Below are 22,179 nucleotides of genomic sequence, written 5' to 3'. Positions count from 1 at the left end.
AATTACTTCTTCTTGCTTGCTACAACATTTGTTTTCTTTGGTTCCTCCTTTGCTACTCATATTCCTTAAAAAAGTTTCCAGTCCAAAGTTTAAAACCCGATTCCCTAGAGTCTGCTGTTAGAGGCAGCAGAAGTGGTCAAACCAAGCAGTCATACACCAAAATCTGTGACTGGATTATATAATAATAAGTTGCATGAAATCTTAGAACTAAAACAAAGACCTTAGCCATAACTGGGTGCAACAAATTCTCAACAATTACTTTCATCTGAGAAATCCTCTGTTCATCAAAATCCAATGTGGAAATTCAATATCTGGAACAGACGGGAGCAGTGGGGCTCCAGCTGAAGGGGGCATGGAGTTCTGCAGAACTTGTAGGTGCTCCATGAAGTCTCCTTTACACTTCAGATCACATTTGAATGCTGCTTTTGAAGCTCACAGGGACGAAGAGTGTGTAGACAAAGGTCTGCATTGATATTCATAGGGCAGAGCCACCAGGCAAGGTTCAAAATGTGCTGTGTTCAACAAGGCAGGAAAATATGCAATGGGATTTTCAAAGATTTTCATTGAAATGTTCAAGTATTAGAAGTATTATCTTTTGGAGAATGTAGTTTTCATTTTCCTAATAGAAGCACTGTGAAATGATGACGATAAAAATACCGATGGCGTTGCTCTGGTATGGAAAAAGGTAGGAAGTCAAAGTGGGAGGGAGAGCTATACAAAATAGACTGTAACTTTGTAACATTAATGTAGACAGGATTAGGTAGAAAGTAATGCTAATCCATAATTTAGAAGTGTACTTTGAGGTTGAGAGGAACGTCGAATTTCTTCATGAAATGACTATAAGTAGAAAAAATATGTTTGATAATATGAAAGAAACCATTTTTATAGTACTGCTTGATGCTGAATCCAGATTGAAGATGTTTTCACATTTAGTTACTTTCTATGGCTTGTTTTATGTCCTTTTTAGTTTAAAGAGATTATATGGCCATTTTTAGTAGACTTGCCAATTTTAATAAAAGTCTAAGCCAGGTGTGGTGGCTCATGCCTATAATCCCAGCACTTTGGGAGTCTGAGGCAGGAGGATCACTTGAAGCTAGGAGTTCAAAGCTGCAGTGAGCTATGATCACGCCACTGCACTCCAGCCTGGTCAAGCAAGCAAGACCCTTTCTCTAAAAACAAAACCAAACAAATGAAATGAAAATAAAAACTAAAAATTAGCTGGGTGCAGTGGTGCATGCCTGAGGCTGCTACTTGGGAGGCTGATATAGGAGGATCACTTGAGCCCAAGTTTGAGGTTATAGTCAGCTATGTCCACACCCCTGCACTCCAGCCTGAGTGACAGAGCAAGACTCTGTTTCTAAACAAACAAACAAAAAAAAGAATATTAAAAGTAATTAAAGAAAACGTTCAGATACTAAAATGTAAAATAAATCCAGAAACATACTTGCCAATATAAATCACAGTGTAACTTTAAACATTTTAAATATTTGTGATGAAAGTTTTAGGTATAAGCAAGACATCTTAGATGGGTGTATTGATTTTGTTTTCTATCTTGTGGTAACTTAAATTGTCCTTTAGTAATCTGAAGCTCAATAATCTCCAAATGTGGCAAGAAAGAAGTTTTTAAACTATCTGAATAGCACTTGCAACTAATCTTCCAATTAAAAACCACCCCTAAAATATGTTTATAACATAAACAAAGAGATCTTCAAAAACCACAAATAGTTTAAAAATTAAATACCACAGTATGAATGAGGCCTTTGATATTTCTAACATTTATTGTATATATATTTTGGTATAAGCCTATTTGGCACACATGCAAATATTCTCTGATATTCTTGAAGTATCTACATCATGTAATCTTAAGAATTGAAAAGCTAGGCTGTATTTTGAACACTCAACTCTTTTACATAACAAATTTATCATGAGATGATAGTTTCATAATTTATTAATTTTATAATTAACAAACAATAATTCATAATTATTTTAATTTTAAAAATTATAATTGTCTAGCCTTTTTTTTTTTTGAAGAATCATAACAGGAGAAAAGGTAATGCCAAAATGAGGTATTTGGGTTTAAAACACAATAACCTAACTCAATTTCATTTGCCAAAAGTTTCAGACCCAAAGTTTACGCCTATCAGACCTACACAGAAAATCACATCTTTGGAGAGGAATAGTCAGCATCACCTTGATTGAAGGGAGAGACCTCAAGGCCATGGATTCCAATGGGTTGAGCGATCCCTACGTGAAGTTCCGGCTTGGGCATCAGAAGTACAAGAGCAAGGTAACCATATCTCTGTTGTGTTCCTGTCAATATTTGGAAGGCGTTGATTGGTTAATAGCCCTGGTTTAGGAGATGAAACCACTAGATAATTTTTTAAATGCTTAACAAACTTTTTTAAACAACATGTCAGCAAACACGACCAATAATTATATAGCATTTTTTCATTCAGGTACTAGGTGACCTCACGTAAACTACTTGTCTGTGTCCCAATTTCTTCATCTACAACATAGGAATAATAGTTGGAACTATCTCCTGGCATAGCTCTGAGGATTAAAACAGTAACAGCCACCCAGAAAACACATAGTTCATGCCTGGCACATAAAGTACTCAGAGTGTGGCTTTTTTTTCTTTTTTTTGATGGAGTCTCGCTCTGTCACCAGGCTGGAGCATGGAGTGCAGTGGCACGATCTTGGCTCACTGCAACTTCCGCCTACTGGGTTCAAGCAATTCTTCTGTCTCAGCCTCCCGAGTAGCTAGGACTGCAGGTGTGCACCACCACGCCCAGCTAATTTTTGTATTCTTAGTAGAGACAGCATTTCACTATGTTGCCCAGGATGGTCTCAATCTCCTGACCTCGTGATCCACCCGCCTCAGCCTCCCAAGAGTGTAGCTTTTAACATTATTACAACTAGTGCTAATATCAGTATTACAAATAGCATTATTTTACATGCCATAAAAATCTTCATACATTACTCTTAGACACTTTATCCAACCTGAATTGTACCAATGCAAATAGCAAATTTTAAAATTTATTAGAACAAATTGCTTTGTCTCTCCATATCTTAGTTTTCCCATCTGTAAAAATGAGAGTTAAAATAATGCCTACCTAACAGAGTTACTGAGATTAAATGAATCTACGTTAGTTATGCATTTAAAGGGCTTAGAATACTTCCTTGTCCATAATGACTAAGCAAATGAAAATAGCAGAAGAGGAAGAGTAACAACAGTAGTAAGAAAGATATCATATAGTATCAATTATATTAGCAGTAATAATATATTAAACAATAATATTAGTGATATAAGTAATAATGAATAAGGGTCTAGTACTCATAGCTATATTTTTGGCACATATCTTATGTATTAGTTCATTCTCACACTTCTATAAAGAACTACCTGAGACTGGGTTACTTATGAAGAAAAGAGGTTTAACTGACTCACAGTTCTGCAAGCTGTACAGGAAGCATGGCTGGGAGGCCTCAGGAAACTTACAATCATGGCAGAAGGCAAAGTGGAATCAAGCATGTCTTTCTATGGCAGAGCGAGAGAGAGTGAAAAGGGAAGCGCCACACACCTTTAAACAACCAGATGTTGTGAGAACGCATTCACTATCGTGAGAACAGCAAGGGAGAATCCAGCCCCATGATTCAGTCATCTCCCACTAGGCCCCTCCTCCAACATGTGGGGATTGCAATACAACATGAGATTTTGGTTGATACACAGAACCAAACCATATCATCTTATCTCTGTTTTAATGAACTATGTCCTCTTTATTGGTCAGTTTTTACAGCTGTTATTCATAGACAGCTTAGGACAACTGATCATATCCATCTTGTATTAAAGATCACATTCCATTCCGATGGGCATTTATTCACCTTAGTGTCATAATTTCTATAGATTTTTGATAAACAGCCTGCTTAGGTCCCTTCCAGCCCAGGAAGTTTTCACTAGTACTTAAGGTAGTTTAGAAATATCACAGAGCCCATCATTAGCAGGCAGTGAGTACTGCTAGCAGGCTGGCTGGAGTGCCCACATGGAAAGGGAAGGCATTATATCTGACCTGAAGGAAATCATATAGGGAAGGCAATCCTAAAAGAGAAAAATGGAAATTTAGTCTGTTTAAGGCCAGATAAGTAAAGACAGACCACACCCCAAAATACCATAGGAGTTCATCTGAGCCTGATTATAAGACATTTAAATTATCATAGCCTTCATTCAGTGCCATTTTTTTTCTGCCATGGGGCTTAATAACATATATTAAAGTAGCTACTGATTCCAAAAATAGGTACCTATGACCACTTCTGTCTTGTCCTTTCTTAGTTAGCACCATTTCCATGTTCTACTAGGCTTCAAACATTACTTATTTTTATAGTTCTGCTCTTTAGGTATGAAATATGAAACCCAGCAATGGACATGTGTCTCTCTTTGCTCTTTCTTTCCTTGATCTATTGCTGATTAATTTCAGATTATGAACTTTAAAAATTGTGATTCATTTGCATTACCTTTGCATATAACATACTTCATTGCTTTCAAACTTTACATCTGAAGATCTGTCTGCCATACATTGAAAAGAGAAAAGGCCACTTCATGCCTTCCTGCTAAAAAGAAAGAACAAGGAAACAAATATGAATGTTGTTTAAAGCAGTGGTGAATGGAATTTTAAAATTCTGTTCCTATCAATATAGGTTACTTTGTTCATTGATTCTACTGTACAAGATGACTTATCTGAATACTTGAAGTTACAGAATTACATTTCAGATATCTTTCTTGTATATGCAACACAAAGAGTATATCCACATATATGTATGCATACATATATACTCATGTATATTCATTTATTATTTCGCAAACATTTTTCGCATATGGTTTTGGGGGAAGAGTCCTGAAGCTTTTTTTTTTTTTTTTTTGAGACAGAGTCTCGCTGTGTTGCCAGGCTGGAGTGCAGTGGCACAATCTTGGCTCACTGCAACCTCCGCCTCCCAGGTTCAAGCAATTCTCCTGCCTCAGCCTCCCCAGTAGCTGGGACTACAGGCAAGTGCCATCATGCCCAGCTAATTTTTGTACTTTTAATAGAGACGGGGTTGCACCATGTTGGCCAGAATGGTCTTGATCTCTTGACCTCGTGATCCGCCCACCTTGGCCTCACAAAGTGCTGGGATTACAGGCGTGAGTCACCGTACCCAGCCAAGTTCTGAAGCTTTAATCAAAGACTTTGAGTTAGTGTCTAAATGCTAAAACATACTGACCTTAGGTGTGTCACTTAAACTCTAGGTCTCAGCTTATCCATCTATAACATGAGATACTACATCAGTGCTGTAAGTCTAAGATAAAAGTTTGACCACCCAAAAGCTACTTGCTTTTTTGTCCTACTCTCACAGAAATTCACTGTGTGTTTTTCATGTACTCAAGTCAGTATTCCAATGTGTATGGCAAGTAAGAAAAAAAACACTCTGAAAATCCTCATCCTCTTTTATTATGAGATGACTGACTATGAGTTATATTTTAATGTATTAACTATGATTATGTAAAATATTGCTAGTATCCGAGTGAGCTATTTCTTTCATAGATTATTACCTCTTATACATAGTTTATATATCTTATCTGCTACTTAAGATAATCAAAGGATATCTTTTGATTTTCAGTACACATCCATTAAGGTCCATTCAGGTACTACTCAGTAAGGATGCTGGAGATCGAATGAGTCATTTCCATTATTTCTGTAATCTTTTTTTCAAATAGCACACAGCATGCTTTTCTAGATACTATAGTACCAAAAGTTTGATTTAGTGTCTCAGGTTGAAGTTTTTTTTTTAAAGCTGCTAGCAATATGACAATAATGATTTTTTTTTTCCAGATTATGCCAAAAACGTTGAATCCTCAGTGGAGGGAACAATTTGATTTTCACCTTTATGAAGAAAGAGGAGGAATCATTGATATCACTGCATGGGACAAAGATGCTGGGAAAAGGGATGATTTTATTGGCAGGTTTGTGCAATTTGTAACTTTTGGTTCACCCCTAGAGCATTTTTATTAAAAGAATATTTGCTGTAAGCCTGTTATTGTAAATGATCTTTACCGTTTTGAAGAAGGGGACTTTACCATGGTAGGGCAATGCTCGGATGAACTGAAAAATAGATTCAAAAATTGACCAGTAGGTGGCGGTTTTGGCCAGTTGATGGACACGGGCTATCTGAATTTGATATCCGTGAATTTTCTCCAGATGTCAAAGTTATGGGAGTTGAAAAAGAGGAATTTCATCTGATATAAGATACATAAAGGAACAAAGAGCATATTCATAGTCTGTAAAGTGATCTAAAATAATATTTATTTTCATAAAGCATACTATCACCATAAAATGCATTATTTTCTACAGCGCCCTACAAAGTAGACAATACTTGTAATCTCCTTGGAGTTCATAAATCCGTAAAGAGTTCCCAAGTTTTAGTGTAGGAAGCATGTAAGTGAGGCAGATCCATGTTAATCTGATAACACAGTAAAGAAAGGAGTATTTTGAGGCTTACATGACATTTTTCCACAAAGTCAGGGTTATTTTGAGTGACCACTTGAATCATATGAATTGTTTTCTTATTTTAAAGCCTATGTTTATATTTTTTGATAGTAATATATGTGTCTTTGTAGCAAAACACATTGAAACATGCCAATATTGAAATAAAGTGTGGTGTACCGAAAAATTTGTTAATTTTTTAAATTAAAAAAAAATTCTTTCCTCACTGTAGCTTACATGAAATTCCAAGTCTTTAAACATACAGCCTGAAGAAAATTTATACATCCTAAGAGTAAAATAAATTATACTCTGGAAAAGTAAGAACAGGAATCCAGTCCAACATATTTGTCTCTTGATTTTTTTATGATGCAGTTATATATGTATCGTCTTCTTCATAGGATTATATAGTGAGCGGTCAAAAATGAGCTTCAGGCAGCCTTTACTATTTTACTTGTAGGGTGAACCTGGAAAACACCACCATAATCTAATACTACATTACATTTCAAGCCTTTTTAAAGCATAGGCCTTTATTGCACATGTTTTTCCCTTAATTAAAACACTATTTTCAGAGTTTTCTTAAAGTTTTATCTTGTTCTCTTTGGGATATACCACGTCTGTTAACACATTAAATGCATTTCATTATAATTATATATCTAAGATTCTGTCTCCCTCAATAGGCCATGAGCTCTTTCGAGCAGGTACTATGTAGCTATTCCTCAAATGATGAGTTCATTTTCTTTGGTTATAATAACATTAGTTATATTTGGTGACCACAAGTTAATCAGAATGATGGGCATGTGTAACTTGCTACCTCTACCTTATTTCTTTGTATTCAAACTTTATTATCTTGGTAAAATAATGAAGATTATGCTGTAAATATACTGTCTTCCTGTATTTCTAGGTATATATTACATTCCTTCATATCCCTTCTTCTCTCTATTTTTTTGTATAATGACAGATGTTCTTTTATATATTTTTTTCCTTTGGTAAGAATTTTCCAATTTAAAAACTGAAAATTCTCAGGCCAATTGGGACTGATCATTTTCTTTTCCTCACTTAATAACATTATGAGTTCTTCAAGGGCAGACATGGTTGACAGAGGGGTGGACCTAACTATCTCACTTCACCTTGTTCCTAAAGGTTTTTCATATTTTGGCTAATTTTTGAGAAAACAGTGACAAATTGCTGGATGGAAGATCAGAGGGATTGTTCCAGATGCCTGTGGAGGCTTGAAAAAGAGAAGTCTATTTTCGGTCATATACCAAACTTAATTGCCTATGAAAGCAAATTAAGCCCAAAAGGCTAGAGTGAAATGAGCACAGGTATAGACAAGACAGCTCTGGAGTAGTGGTTTATACTGGTTTACACAATGAAAGGAATGAGTGTTGAATTTTGAGGTACTGAAAGATGGACAATAGAAACATGTTGCACACTCCTAAATTAGCAAGGTTGCCTTTTGCAGAAATAACTGTGATGCATCATCATTTCAAATCTTTTTGATATCCAGATAGCACTGAAAACTCTAGGTCTCTAACTTGACGCTTGTTAAATTGTTCTTTAAAAGCATTCTGCCGCTGAAAAGCAACATATTATTATACCTAAGTATCAGGCAACTGTGTTTATTTATTTGAAACTTTCATGGAAACAGTGGAGATAATACAGATTATAATAGAATTACTTAATTCCTAGAATAGTTTCAAAGACAATTGACTTACTTTCCAATTAAATTTGAGTACTCCGGGTAAAGTAACAGTCATAAAACTGTCATCATAATCTTCTGTCCTCTTTTGCAAGCTCTCACTGCAACATTCTGTGTCTGTGTTAATTTTGAAAGTAGAGACTATTCTAGGAATTTGCTGGAGGCTTGTGAGTAAGTTTAAAGTTGGCCATAGAGGGTGATACTATTCCTTTGATGGCTAGTAACATTTTTTAAGGGTACTGTCTAAACTGAGTCCCAAATTTGAGAACACTTGTATGGATTACATTATCTATATAAACGAGTTTATTATGCGATGGTTTATAATTGTCTATTTTATTTTCCATTTTTGGTGATATATAATGATTTTTATAATATATTTTGTAAATGCAAACTCAATAACAGAGTTTGTTTGTTTCATAATATTTAATAAGAACAAGAGTGGCTATGAATGAAAGAGCCACTTGCAAATCTGGAGTGTCAAAGAGTTAAAACTATTTTAGTACTGAACTTTACCCACTTCCATTCTTTAGTTTTTGTTTTTGTTTTTGTTTTTGAGACAGGGTCTGGATCTGTCATCCAGGCTGGAGTGCAGTGGTGTGATCTCGGCTCACTGCAACCTCCACCTCCTGGGCTCAAGCAATCCTCCCACCTCAGCCTCCCGAGTAGCTGGGACCACAGGCATGCACCACCATGCCTGGCTAATTTTTGTATTTTTGGTAGAGGCAGCGTTTTGCCATGCTGCCAAGGCTGGTCTCAAACACCTGAACTCAAACAATCCACTGGCGTCGGCCTCCTAAAGTGCTGGGATTAACAGGTGTGAGCCATTGCGCCCAGCTCCAACTTCCATTCTTACTTGAACTAATATAGTCAGGCATTTGCCCCTAGCAATCCACCAAAACTGCTCCTGTCAATGTCACCCAAGCCCACCACGTTGTTCAATTCAATGACCAGTTTTCAACCTTCGTCTAACCTGCCCCAGCAGCAGTGCTGTATTTAGCTGACCGCTTCCTTACTTTGAAACACATTTTTCACTTGCCTCCCAGGACAACGCATACTCCTTGTTTTTTTCTTACCTCACTGCATGCTCCTTCTTGTCTCCTTTGCAGGTGTTTCCTCATCCCCTCATGTAGTTCTGGAAAGCCTCAGAGCTCACTCTTTGGGCATCTTCTTCATCTGTACTGGCTCCCATGGTGACTTCATCCATTCACAAGAGCCCAGCTCCACTCCATAACTCTTTTCTGCATTCCAGATTCCTGTATTGCACTGCCTGCTTGATATCACTATGTGGAAGTCTAATAGGTTTCTCCAGTTTAGAATGTGCAAAGCTAAACTTCTAACCTCCAGTCCCACACCTCTTTCTGACTTCTGCTCTTCCTTCAGGCTTCTCTTATTTGTCGCTAACACCAAAAATCGTGGAACCATGTTTGATTCCTTTCTTTCTCTCACTCTCATCAAATCAATCAGCAACCTGATAATTTTTCTTCAAAACATATTGAGGATTCTCGGCCTCTCATCATCTCTATCATTATCATTGTAGTCGAAGCTACCATCAACTTTCTTATGGACAATAGTAACAGCCTCCTGTTCTTCCTTCCACACTTCCCCTCCCACAACAGTCTGTTTCCAATTAGCAGCCAGAGTAATATTTCTAAAACAAAAATGAAGTAACTTAACTCCTCTGTTCCAAACCCTTTAATTGTTTTGCATTGTAATCTAGGGAAAACCGAAGTCCCTTCAGTGGCCTATAAGACTTTGCACAATCTGGCCTTGTTGCTTGTCTACCATGAACTTCTGCTATTCTGCCTCCCCCCGTCCTTCACTCACTTTCAGCCAGCTGGCCTCTCTGCTGTTCCTCAAGGCATACCAGACACCCTCCCATCTCAGGACCTTTCCCTCTATCTAACTTTCTTCAGGGATCCACTCACCTGCCTTGCTTCTTCATCTTCTTTAGATCTGTGCACCAATGTCTCATCAGGGAGGTATCCATACCAAGCCTATTTAAAATTGAACCTGCTTTTCTTGGCATCCCATTCCGCTATTCTGCTCTGTTTTTCTCCATTAAAGCAGCCACCATATGGCAAACTATGCATCTCATTTATGTTATCATTTATTTTCCCTCATTAGAAGGTAAGCTCCACAAGGGCAGGGATTTTTTGAGTGTTTTGTTCACTGCAACATACTCCATACCTAAGCAAGTATCTGGCACCAAGCACGCAGCAAATATTTCCTGGGTTTGAATATAAATCCCTGAAGCTTGATTTAACACTGGAAATTATGGCTTTTGTCAGACAAATGCTGATCTGACACCAGGCATTAATTGAAAGGCAATTAGAACAACATGACTTAGTTGAAGGTAAGAAAGTTTCAGTGTAATTGTGGAAAGATGATTGAATATAATGCAAAAGAGAATAATGAATTAGTTAAAGTATAAAAGTGTCTGAACAATCTTTATACTTCAGTAATAATAAATGGCCATGTTTGGGGAAAAAGTAGGCTGTACATTTACCAAGACACTTACTGTAACTTTTCATCATCATGATATCTACAGAGCTATCTGGTTGTAAAACTTTACACAAAAGTAAATTTACCATAAATGGAAAGAAACAATAATAATAATGCTTTACAACCTACAGGGCCCTATTATACACATTAGCTCAACACTCTGGGGTAGCAGGGATGGTTCATATTATAGCAGTTTTGCAGATGCAAATAGTGAGGCTGAGGGCAGTGAAGAGGTTGCTCAGCCAGTGGGGTGATTGATCTGAGGCTCAAATCCAGAGTTTCCTTACTCTAAAGCTCATGCTTATTTCACCACACTCTTGTATTCAGCTTGTTGTCCCGGAGCCATGGGGTGCTCAGTAAAATGCCAAGTACTCGGTAAACCAACTTAGGTGATGCACACCATATTGCAAGTTTAAACGACAAATTTTACCTGTCGCTGAACTACAGTTTTCAAGTGAAGGTGAAATAATGTTAATCTGCATGTAATTATTTAACTTTCTGATCACCTGCATTTTGGCAGGCAAGACGGACTGCCCCCTTTACGATAATCAGCTAATAAATCCCCATGATTGTTACACTTTTATGCAGAGCAGTAATGTGAACAAATTGACTGCTGACAGCTGCGGTAAATTGCCAAGAATGAGTGCTGTCAGAGAACAAGTTGTTTTTCTGAACGTGCAGAATAAGTAAATCCTGTGTCATGCAATTTTATTCAGTTGGAGTTATTTGCCATCCAATATAGAAAGATTTACAGCATTATTTATTAGTGTGCAAAATGCTTGTTTATCTTTAAAGTGGTGTTGATTTGGGGTACATATATTTTAGGTTGGTGATTTGCTACTGACTTTGTTGCATTGTTCTAAGGGCCTGGGCATTTGGTGCTACCCGTGACAACCAAATGCTACCAATGTAAACTTGAGTCAAGGGCTTAAGTTTAACAAAATTCTTATTAATGGTATATGATAAGAAAAATGTATTCTGAACTGGTAAGTTCTGGGGGAAGAACAAATGCTTTCAAAATCTACAGCCATAAAAATAAATCTATGGCTCTCTCTACTGCTGAGGAGAAGAGAAAGTGAGCTGTTTAGATGCACACGAATATGCGTTCAAGTTCAGTGTGGCAAATGAGGAAAATAGCCTTTGACTTTGGATAAAAACCAAACTAATGTTTTCTTAAGGTTGAAAGTCAATGCATTTGAGCATTTGACACTCCATAGATTCTGATTTGGAATGTTTTTTATTTGTGACACCAAAACTATAATGCTTCTTTTACTTTCTACATAAATAAGAGCAGGAGAAATCCTACTGCATTATTAATCTGAAAGCACAAGGACAGCTAGCCAGAAAATTCTAAAAGGAAGAGAGGATTTTTTAAAAAAATAAAATCGTTGTATTTTACTATTTTTTTTAAACTAATGATTGAGTGAAATAGTTCATTAGGGACACAGGCAATATTTAAATAAAGAATGGAGTTTGTCGTTGATTTTTGTATTGGTTTTTCATAAACTCAACTTAAACAAAATATATTAGGATTTTAATCCCTTTTCTTGCATGAGTTACTGTTTGTTCATCTAAAGATTTTCTCAGAAAGGCTGTACTGATTGTAATATTTTTAAAATAATTGGCAAAGTTCTCAAAGACAGTTTCCATACACTGCTGTAGGTACAGTGTGTAGTTTACCTTCACGTCAGTGAATAGGGAATTATAGAAGTTTGCAGAAGTATACCCAGATAAAGCAATCTCCCCAGAGACAGTTGAACAGTGACAACTTCTAACAACAGAAAGGCAATAACAGCATTTAGCGTTTTGTAATGTCAGAGAGAGAGTAAAAACCTTTGGAGAGTCATGGAACTTGAAAACACTTCAGCAGCTACATATGGAATCTTTTTAATGCAACCATTTCAAAGAGTCATGTATTATATTAATTTATAAGATGTTATATTATGCAAATGTAAAGTAGTTCTCATATATTAAGAAATCTCAAAAAGCTTCATACATGTATTATTCAATTTGATAAAAATTAAGTAAACTTGTGCTTTTTAAAAGCCCCCCCTCATAGAGGCATGTCTTCCCATTCTGAGTGTTTTATGTTTAAATGTTTTGCTAGCCATGATGGCTTCAAAATCTCTTTAGTTAGTACTTTAAGGCATAATATATACTTACACGTTCATTGTTGAAGAGAGCTGATGGAAATTTCCTCTTGATAATTTTGGATTGTTTTGGCAGATCCCTTGCCGGATCTGATTCTAGCACCGTTGCTTTGTGAGCCATAACGGGGCTGACATAGAGCTCAAGTGGAGTAGAAGTGTCGGCTCGGCAGATTCTTGTTTATCATTGCTGTTCACTTGTGCTTGCTCAATTAGCGTTATCTTCTATCCACAGTTCCTTTGGTGGGATCTTTTAAAGCCAATTGTCCATTTTGTGAGGATTAGTTTAGTTAAAATTAGATTATATAATCTCTAAATCCACTTAATAGGTCATGTATGAACTGCAATTCAGGAAAGGCGAGTGAGCCCCGAAGGGTGCCACCGTCGACCCCTTCGTGTTAGCCATGCAGCTCCTATGCCTCCCTCAAAATACTTGAGGCCTGTCTGACTTAGCTGATGTATGAGCCACCTGTATTCATGTGAGTATTAGATATTGATGAGGCTTGATTTCTGTCTTATTTTTAAGGTAAAAAATAATTGCAAATGGTTCTAACATGTACTTTCTATACCCCAGGGGACTCATACGAACACACCCAGGGTGCTAATCACAAGACTGTTTCATCTGGGAAGGAATGTTGTGGGTCACTGGTTCAGAGACAGCAGATGGAAAGGCAGGGGAGAAAAACGGTGATCAGAACGCTGAGATTTTTCTCCTTGAAGTTTTAGAGGATAACATCACCATATAAAGATGATGACTGTTCCTTTCACGTGCTTAAATAGTTCAAATGTATATAGTTTTTTTTTGTTGTTGTTGTTGTTTTAAATGCAGAGAACTTCAAGCTCTGATATAGAAGTCAGGAAACATGGTTCAAGTTCTTGCTATCACTTAATTTTTCTAAGTCTTATTTTTTCCTGTCTCCGAGGTACCATCCCTGACAGTGAGAGTGAGAAAGAAAGAACATGAGGCAGGGACTACGAGGAAGCATTTGTAGAATGAGGGAAAGTAGCTCTAAAATTGATATGGTTTGGCTGTGTGTCTCCACCCAAATCTCATCTTGAATTGTGGCTCCCATAATTCCCATTGTTGTGGGAGGGACCCGGTGGAAGGTAATTGAATCATGCGGGTGGGTCTTTGCCATGTTGTCCTTGTGATAGTGAATTAGTCTCGTGAGATCTGATGGTTTTATAAAGGGGAGTTCCCCTGAACGTGCCTTCTTGCCTGCCAACATATAAGACATAACTTTGCTCCTCATGCACCTTCCATCATGATTGTGAGGCCTCCCCAGCCACGTGGAACTGTGAGTCAATTAAACCTGTTTCCTTTATAAATTACCCAGTGTTGGGTATGTTTTTATTAGCAGCATGAGAACAGACTAATACAAAAATCTCTTTTAGATTCGAGTCTGTTCTGGTTATTCTGTTGATTCATTAATTGATGAGTTGAATTTGATGCAGATCACTTGAATTTTCAAATATCAAACTAAGGCAAATGTGATAGTATAACTAGATAACACATTTACATAGCACTTTCAACTTTTCAAAATACTTTTTCATCCATGATTCCTGTGTTCTTACAATTCTTTGCAAAGAGAAGGCATGTTTTTTTTAAAATTTCCGTTCAATAAATGAGGAAAGCTGAAGTATGAAGAGTTTAAGTGACTTGCTTAATATTCACAATACTAATGAATAATTGGGATTTATTAAAATTTCAGTTTTCTGAACCCCCAGCCATGGACTCTGAAGTCAAATAACTTTCTTCAAAGTAACACAGAATCTATGCTCATTCTGAAGTAAGGATCTGAGAAACGTGAAGGTTTAGAAGGGGTTGAATCTCCAAATCTAAGCGGACCTAAGACATAAACACTTAATGAATAGTTAATGAATGAATGAATGAATGAGTGAGTGAAATAAGTATTGGGGAGAAGTCAAACCACTTTCTAGGAAGACAATATAGAAGTGGTAGAATGAGCACATTACACACTAGCACTGGCTCTGCCACTGTCAAGCATTGTCACCGAGGGTAAATTATTGGCCTCTCTGAGCCTCCATTTCCTTGTGCATAGTACTTTAATACTTACAGTGCACCAGCTGTATTCCAGTTGCTGTGCCATACGCTGAGAATAAGACATTGTTCCTGCCCTCGAGGCATTTCAGGGTATTGAGAAAGACAGCTCCAAGTTATTTCAATGAGAATTGGTAAAAATTAGACATGCAAAGATGAGATACATCATCTCAGGCTGAGGGCATGCCTTGTCCAAACATAAAGAAACAGGTGCATTCTAATATGGATGTTGGGAGGATTATAAGGCTTCTGGAATGATAAGTTGTAAGAGAGAATGCATTAGCAAGTGACACATAAGCTGATGGTAATTCATGGAGGGTACTGTTGACTGGCTAAGGATATATTGTAAATAGTACAAAGCCAGGGAGGGACATGGTCAAGTTTGTGTTGTAGACATCCATACGGAGAGGGTTGGACTGTAGCAATGGTTTTTGCCTTGGGCCAGTTTCTCGAGAAAAATGGAGCATGAGGCAGTGATTGAGTGCTGGTACTTTATTAGGAGGTACCATCCCAGACAGTGAGAGTGAGAAAGAAAGAACTAGGGAATACTAGTATTCCCTAGTATTTCTAGGGAATACTAGGAAGCAATGAAAGGAAGTATGTTCATGGGTTGGTCACTGTTCCTGGTATTTCAGAGATATAGCTGGCTGCTTAGCAGGTGCATCCATATGGCCACATGTGCACAGGCCATGTGGAGAATTACATGTTGGCATAGTTTGTGAAAGGGAAGAGGAGAGGGACATTGTCTTCCCATCTCCTATTACATTGATCACAGTTCACCCTACAAGGAGATAACTTCTGCATTGTTTCATGCAGCTTCCTTGGCAGTTGATCTGGGAGCCAGATACAATCTTCACAGTGCAGAAGTGCAGAAGTGGCTTTAGAAGTGCAGAAGTGACTTTGGAAGTCAGAAACTCAAAGTATATGGCAGCTAGGCCTGAATGCACCTTGGCAGAAAAGGGGAGTGCCTAGCTCTTTTGGGATAGTGAAAGATCAGCCAGCCCTAGGTGGGAGACCCATGAGGACCCAGGCATGGGTTTGGGATGAAGAGCAGCCCTTTGGGGAGGCACAGCCATAGGAGCAGCTGAGGCAAAGCGAACAGCTGAGGACTCAGGAGACCATGGCTCCTGGAGAGCCTAGGGAGCTATGTAAGCTGTGTCAGGTAAGTTTTCAAACCACAGATACCAACCCTCAATAAAAAACAGATGTCAGGGGAGCTGCTCTGTGAACCAAAGAGGATAGTCTACACCCCTTTTTCCCACACTGCCACCCATAGTGGCCTCTGAGGCACACCCTACTGCTCTTTGCAATACAGTCTGAAATTAGATGAGATGAGATGAGATGCCTTCTTACACCAACATTCAGAAGTTTTTTTAGCAATACATCTGAGGAATAATATTTCACTGCCTATAAGATAATTTTGTTTTCTTAGCTTTTTGATTTGTGGAATTGCAAAGAAAGGAAGATGCAGCAAATGTAAACATAGAGCTACAACAAATTGTGGAATTTGAGGGTTTGAGAATGTAAAGTTCATCTGCACATGAGAAAACTGAAATTCAAGAGGATAAGTTATCTTGAAAGAGGTCACATGACTAATTAATGTAAGACTGAGGTCTAGAACCAAGGGAATCTGACTCCCAAACCCAAGATCTTTTCTCTGTGTATGTATCTGTGAACATATATTTGGAGTTCATAAATTTGTTTGGATGCTCTTTCGATTTTGCGTTTTTATCTTGATAACATTATAAAACCATTACTGTATGCCTATCCTGAGCCATCTGGATGGCCACTTATTACTTCTATATTCAAACGGTAGTGAAACCTCCCTTTGTTCAGGACATAACAGTACCAGTGAGCCAAATACAGAAGAATCTACCCCATAGCAATTAGTACTGTGTTCACATTGCACTAGACTATGTTGTAAGAGTTCCATCCTTGAACACATTTGTTCAAAAGTTATGTGAGAGTAGCAAATGCTTTTTCCCCACCCAATTCCAGCAACAATTTGATTTGATACCCATCAGTGAAGCTTTAAGTTTATCCTCAAGCTAACAAGAAAACTTTGCTTAGTTCTAGGTGATACTTCATTTAAAATGGCATCTTACTCTCGAGTAGAATATTTAGATAAATAAGAGATCCGAATAACCTTAACTAGCACAAAGAACCTTAAAGTCATTAAATACTCTCTTGTCTGATATATTTATGAAAACGGACATTCTCTACATTGGAATTATTAAAGTCAAAATTCTGAAACACTGAATATAGCACAGGACCTGAGATAAACTATTTCTATGAGTACACCCAATACTAAAATTTTAGTTGTTACAGAAAAGCATAATATTCCCTATAAATTTATATTGTTAATTTAAATTTATTTCATAGTTTCAAAATTCAATTTATAAATTTTTCTTAATCATCACATAAGAACAATAATTTATAGCTTTCTTCTCTGGTTTATATATATTTTTAAAGCATAAAAATAACATATTTTCATACTTGGAAACTGAGATAATTCTTTCTGTTAAAAATAAGTCCAGGCACAAAGAGGGGAACAACAGACACTGGGGTCTCCTTGAGGGCAGAGTTTGGGAGGAGGGAGAAGATCAGAAAAAGTAACTATTGAGTACTAGGCTTAGTACCTGGGTGACAAAATAATCTGTACAAGACCCTGTGACAGGAGAGTTTACCTATATTACAAACCTGCACATGTGCCCACCAACACCTAAAATAAAGGTTTGAGGGAAAAAAGTCAGCTGGGTGTGGTGGCTCATGCCTGTAATCCCAGCACTTTGGGAGGCCAAGGTGGGTGGATCATTTGAGGTCAGGAGTTTGACACTAACCTGGTCAACATGGTGAACCCTAGCTCTACTAAAAATACAAAAAAAAAAAAAAAAAAAAAAAAAAAAAAAAGGTAAGTGTGGTGGTGGGCACCTGTAATCCCAGTTATTTGGGAGGCTGAGACACGAGAATCGCTTGAACCCAGGAGACAGAGGTTACAGTGAATTGAGATCATGCCACTGCACTCCAGCCTGGGTGACAGTATAAGACTCTGTCTCAAAAAGTCCAGGGCTGGGTGTGGTGGCTCGTTCAGCACTTTAGAATGCTGAACCGGGTGGACTGCTTGAGCCCAGGAGTTCAAGAGCAGCCTGGGCAACATGACAAAACTCCATCTCTACAAAAAAATACCAAAAAAAAAAAAAAAAAAAATCAGCCAGGCCTGGTGGCACGCACCTGTAGTCCCAGCTACCTGGAGGCTGAGGTGGGAAGAATCACCCGAGCTCGGGAGGTCAATGCTGCAGTGGGCCATGATCATGATCGCACCACTGCACTCCAACCTAGGCAACAGAGTAAGACCTGGTCTCGAAAAAATTAAAATAAAAATAAAAAAGCCCAGATATTACCCAGTTTGAGAAGCACTGTTAACAGTGCTTCTTCCTGGGATGCATGATTACTTAGAGTGGTGGAGAAAAGCCTAGATCTTGGATTCCAGAGTCCTAGGTTCAAGTGGACTCCGATAATAACTAACCATATGTCTCACCTCCGTCATGTACCCTCCCTAGCCTCAGTTTTCTCATTGGTAAATTAAGGAGACGGCAAGAATCACGAATCTGGCCGGGCGCGGTGGCTCAAGCCTGTAATCCCAGCACTTTGGGAGGCCGAGACGGGCGAATTACGAGGTCAGGAGATCCAGATCATCCTGGCTAACACGGTGAAACCCCGTCTCTACTAAAAAAATACAAAAAACTAGCCGGGCGAGGTGGTGGGCGCCTGTAGTCCCAGCTACTCGGGAGGCTGAGGCAGGAGAATGGCGTAAACCCGGGAGGCGGAGCTTGCAGTGAGCTGAGATCCCGCCACTGCACTCCAAGCCTGGGCGACAGAGCCAGACTCCAAGAATCACGAATCCTTCTGCCTACTGGAGCAAGGTAGAATAATTAAGTGAAATAGGCCAGTATGGGGAACAGTAACTAATTCAGAGGACATTTACCTTGTATTTAAAAATATTTATATTCAAAACTTTTTTAGCACAAGCAAAACAACAAATCTATGGATCAGATTCCGTCTGAAAACTGCCAGTTTGCAAAGCCTAACTTATATAATCTTGAGAGCAGCTTCCCCACCCGTAAAGCATTAAATGCAATGACTAATATAAATTAAGAGAAACCAACATCTATATGATCAGTACAAAGTGGTGGTGGGCATAGAAGAAAATCCTTCAGAAGACATCAATGTGTTTTAGTGTTTTAAGAGTGCCGCAGCTTCATATAAAAAAGGAAGGGACCGGGAAATGCATGATCAAAGTGAGTGGAAAAAAAGAAACAACAAAGTAAGCGAAAGACTTTTTTTGGTTCCAACTGTATCCAACCAAAAATATTGCCTGAATTATAGTCTCTCATCAATTCTCTAGTAGTATACTCTCTATCCAAGTCAGAGTTACAAACTGTGGGCCCAGCAGTGTGTCAGGTGCTGGAAAGATCTCTAAAGATAATACCTTTTTTTTTTAATTAGAGAATGTGTTTGAATGGTTGTTTTCCACTGTAAAAATTTTTAACCTCAATTTGTTCCAGGTGTTATTGATAAGAACTCAATTCCAATTAAAATTAAAATATGAGATAAGGGATGTGATATGTTTTTTCACCCTTCAGAGTTTGAGGAGACAGCACAAGAGTACCTTGGAATGGGTATTGTGATAGCAGAAACAGTGCAGTTATTTGACATATATTCTAACTTCAGGAAGATGTTTCCAGACTTGTACAGACTCTAATCTCTCAATTTCTCAATAGTTAGCATTTAGTACACACAGACTTTCTGCCACTGACCAGGGCATTGCTTATTGTTTTCCTTTCTTACATCAATATTCCTCTTCCTCCCATTTGTATCTAGTCCCAGACATCCCTCATATTAACCAATAGGCAAAAATAAAAGGCCTATTGAAATATTGGACTTCGGTTCAATATCTGCGATCACTCTTGCTAAAGAGATGTTTGAACTCAACTATAAGCTTTGAAACACTGTCCATAGGAGTTTAGTTTAAAAGCAGAACCATAAATACCAAATAGAGTGAGGAATAAGAAACAGCAAGAGTTTAATCTGTCTCTGACCCCCCAGTTTATGGTAGGTTACCACATTTATTCTTATAATTGGCTATTTCCTGTTTTAAATGCCTTTTACTCGTGCCTGCCACCTTTCTCAGTTTATTAGCCTTGTGGTCACCACATTACCTTTCTCTTCAAAATCAATTGACATTTTTATGAAAAGCGTTTTCAAGGTATTAGCTCTGAGAGAGTGGCATACAGAGCATGCACTGCCACATTAGAAAGTCCCTCTTAGCACAACTCAGGTGCATAACACTCGAGCTATTATGTTTTAAGGAGATTTATGTGTTTTTATTTAGATTTATACAGTGTACTGTGAATATATTGGCATGATTTTAAAAAATGTAAAACGTATGGCATCACAATGGTACATATTCTATTCACCGCTTAATAACATTTATGAATGAGGGGGAAACATCCATTTTTTAAAAGTAACACAAAAATTCAGAATTTTGGTTGTTGGTCTCTCTAGATAGCTCACATCATTTTTCTATAAGCAAAGCCCCAGTGACCTAATTCCTTAGGCCACCTAGAGATAGGAAGTCCTTACCACTTTATGAATACCGTGACAGTGAGTAATAGTAGAATTTCAGATTAGCATAGTTTTTGTATCTTACAGGAAATAAACAATTACAGACGCTATGATAATTAGGGTCTGAATTTTGTTAAGAAAGTCAGCTGACTTGAAAGGTGTTTTCTTCCAGTGGTCCAAATAATATTTCTATTGATTTATTTTTCATAGAGCTCTGAACAGCTGTTTGATATGGCAAAAAAAAAAAAAAAAACCCAAAAAACAAAAAAGGCCACTTGCTGATTCAAAACATTTGTCTCTAGGTGCCAGGTCGACCTGTCAGCCCTCAGTAGGGAACAGACGCACAAGCTGGAGTTGCAGCTGGAAGAGGGTGAGGGACACCTGGTGCTGCTGGTCACTCTGACAGCATCAGCCACAGTCAGCATCTCTGACCTCTCCATCAACTCCCTGGAGGACCAGAAGGAACGAGAGGAGATATTAAAGAGATATGTACGTATGTAACCCTCCTCCTTCTAGAGTCACATGTGACTAGAAGAGGTTGTAAACAATTTACCAGGAGGGACAGAAGTACTTCTGAGAAGCTGTCTGATGGAAGAATTGGCACAAGTAAAAAGCAGAGTGAAAATAAATGCCACCCAGACCTTTGCAGAAGCACTTGCATTACCCACCCAAGTCTTCTAGAGACTTGATCTTCTCTAGAATCTCTTCCAGAGCAAATTCTGGATTCTGAGATTTTACTCAATGATTTTGTCATGCAGGGATGCTGCCCATAAAGGAAGGCCAGGTTTACATAACATGACTTTAAAATTAATTTATTGATTCTTTGTAGCTGCAATTAAAATTTCTTTGTCTTTCCAAGTTTGAGATGGAGTTAATGGTACTTACGGTAATTAGTACCTTGGTAACTAAAGAGTATTTACAGGAGTGATTTTTATTTCCAGCTGCTCAGGAAAGCCTCACTTCATTTCTTTAATTTTTTTAATTGAATGTGAAATCGAATTAAAGGAAGGCTCCTTCTTTTTGATTGAATGTGGAACGATAGTATGGAATAGTGAATCACTAAAATGACTACCCTACTCAAATTTTACCAAACTGAAATATTCACAACCAAATCTTACTATTTCCCAGCATCCTCCCACTGGACATTTCCCACCATGTAGTTTTCTTGAATCAACAGAGAGGGGAGCTCTTACTCCACCATTCTCTCTCAATGGAGGTTTGAAAAAGTAAATGCCTTAGTACCCATGAAGCTGGGAGAAAAAGCTTTTCCACTTAAAATGACAAAGCTTGTATTGTACAGTGCCGCCAGGTGTTTAGAAGGCTCCTCTAGACACTCAGCCATGAAACCAAGCTCCGACTAACAAAGAACCACTTTTTTTTGGACTTTAAAATATTCCTATTTGCTGACTGACATCCTTTCAATAACTGAATTTAATAAAGATGTACCTTATCAGGCTGTGCAGATAACATGAAGTGCTGGTACTAATGCTCTACAATATTCTTCAAACAGATTAGCAGGATGTGCGCTTCAGCAAATTTATTCTGGCTATCTCCACTGAATCAGCTGTCTGCTAATGCTTGTACAACTCATCCACCAATGGTGTTATCATAAACAGTTTAATAGAGGTGACTTAG

At 37.9% G+C, this 22,179-nt stretch overlaps 1 protein-coding gene across 24 annotated transcripts in view; it reads left to right on the top strand.

Moving 5' to 3' along the window:
• Nucleotides 1-22,179, top strand: part of MCTP1 (multiple C2 and transmembrane domain containing 1) — a 596,832-nt gene that overhangs the window by 385,542 nt on the left and 189,111 nt on the right. For all 24 annotated transcript variants that reach the window (XM_045394825.3, XM_045394824.3, XM_045394823.3 and 21 more), the window contains 3 exons: nt 2,117-2,287; nt 5,859-5,989; nt 20,847-21,033. In XM_045394825.3, coding sequence (XP_045250760.2) covers nt 2,117-2,287; nt 5,859-5,989; nt 20,847-21,033 — 489 coding nt within the window. The remainder of the gene's footprint in view (nt 1-2,116; nt 2,288-5,858; nt 5,990-20,846; nt 21,034-22,179) is intronic.

This window comes from Macaca fascicularis, chromosome 6 (assembly GCF_037993035.2).
Source record: "Macaca fascicularis isolate 582-1 chromosome 6, T2T-MFA8v1.1".
Taxonomy (NCBI): Eukaryota; Metazoa; Chordata; class Mammalia; order Primates; family Cercopithecidae; genus Macaca; species Macaca fascicularis.
This window is presented reverse-complemented; position numbering and strand designations above follow the sequence as displayed.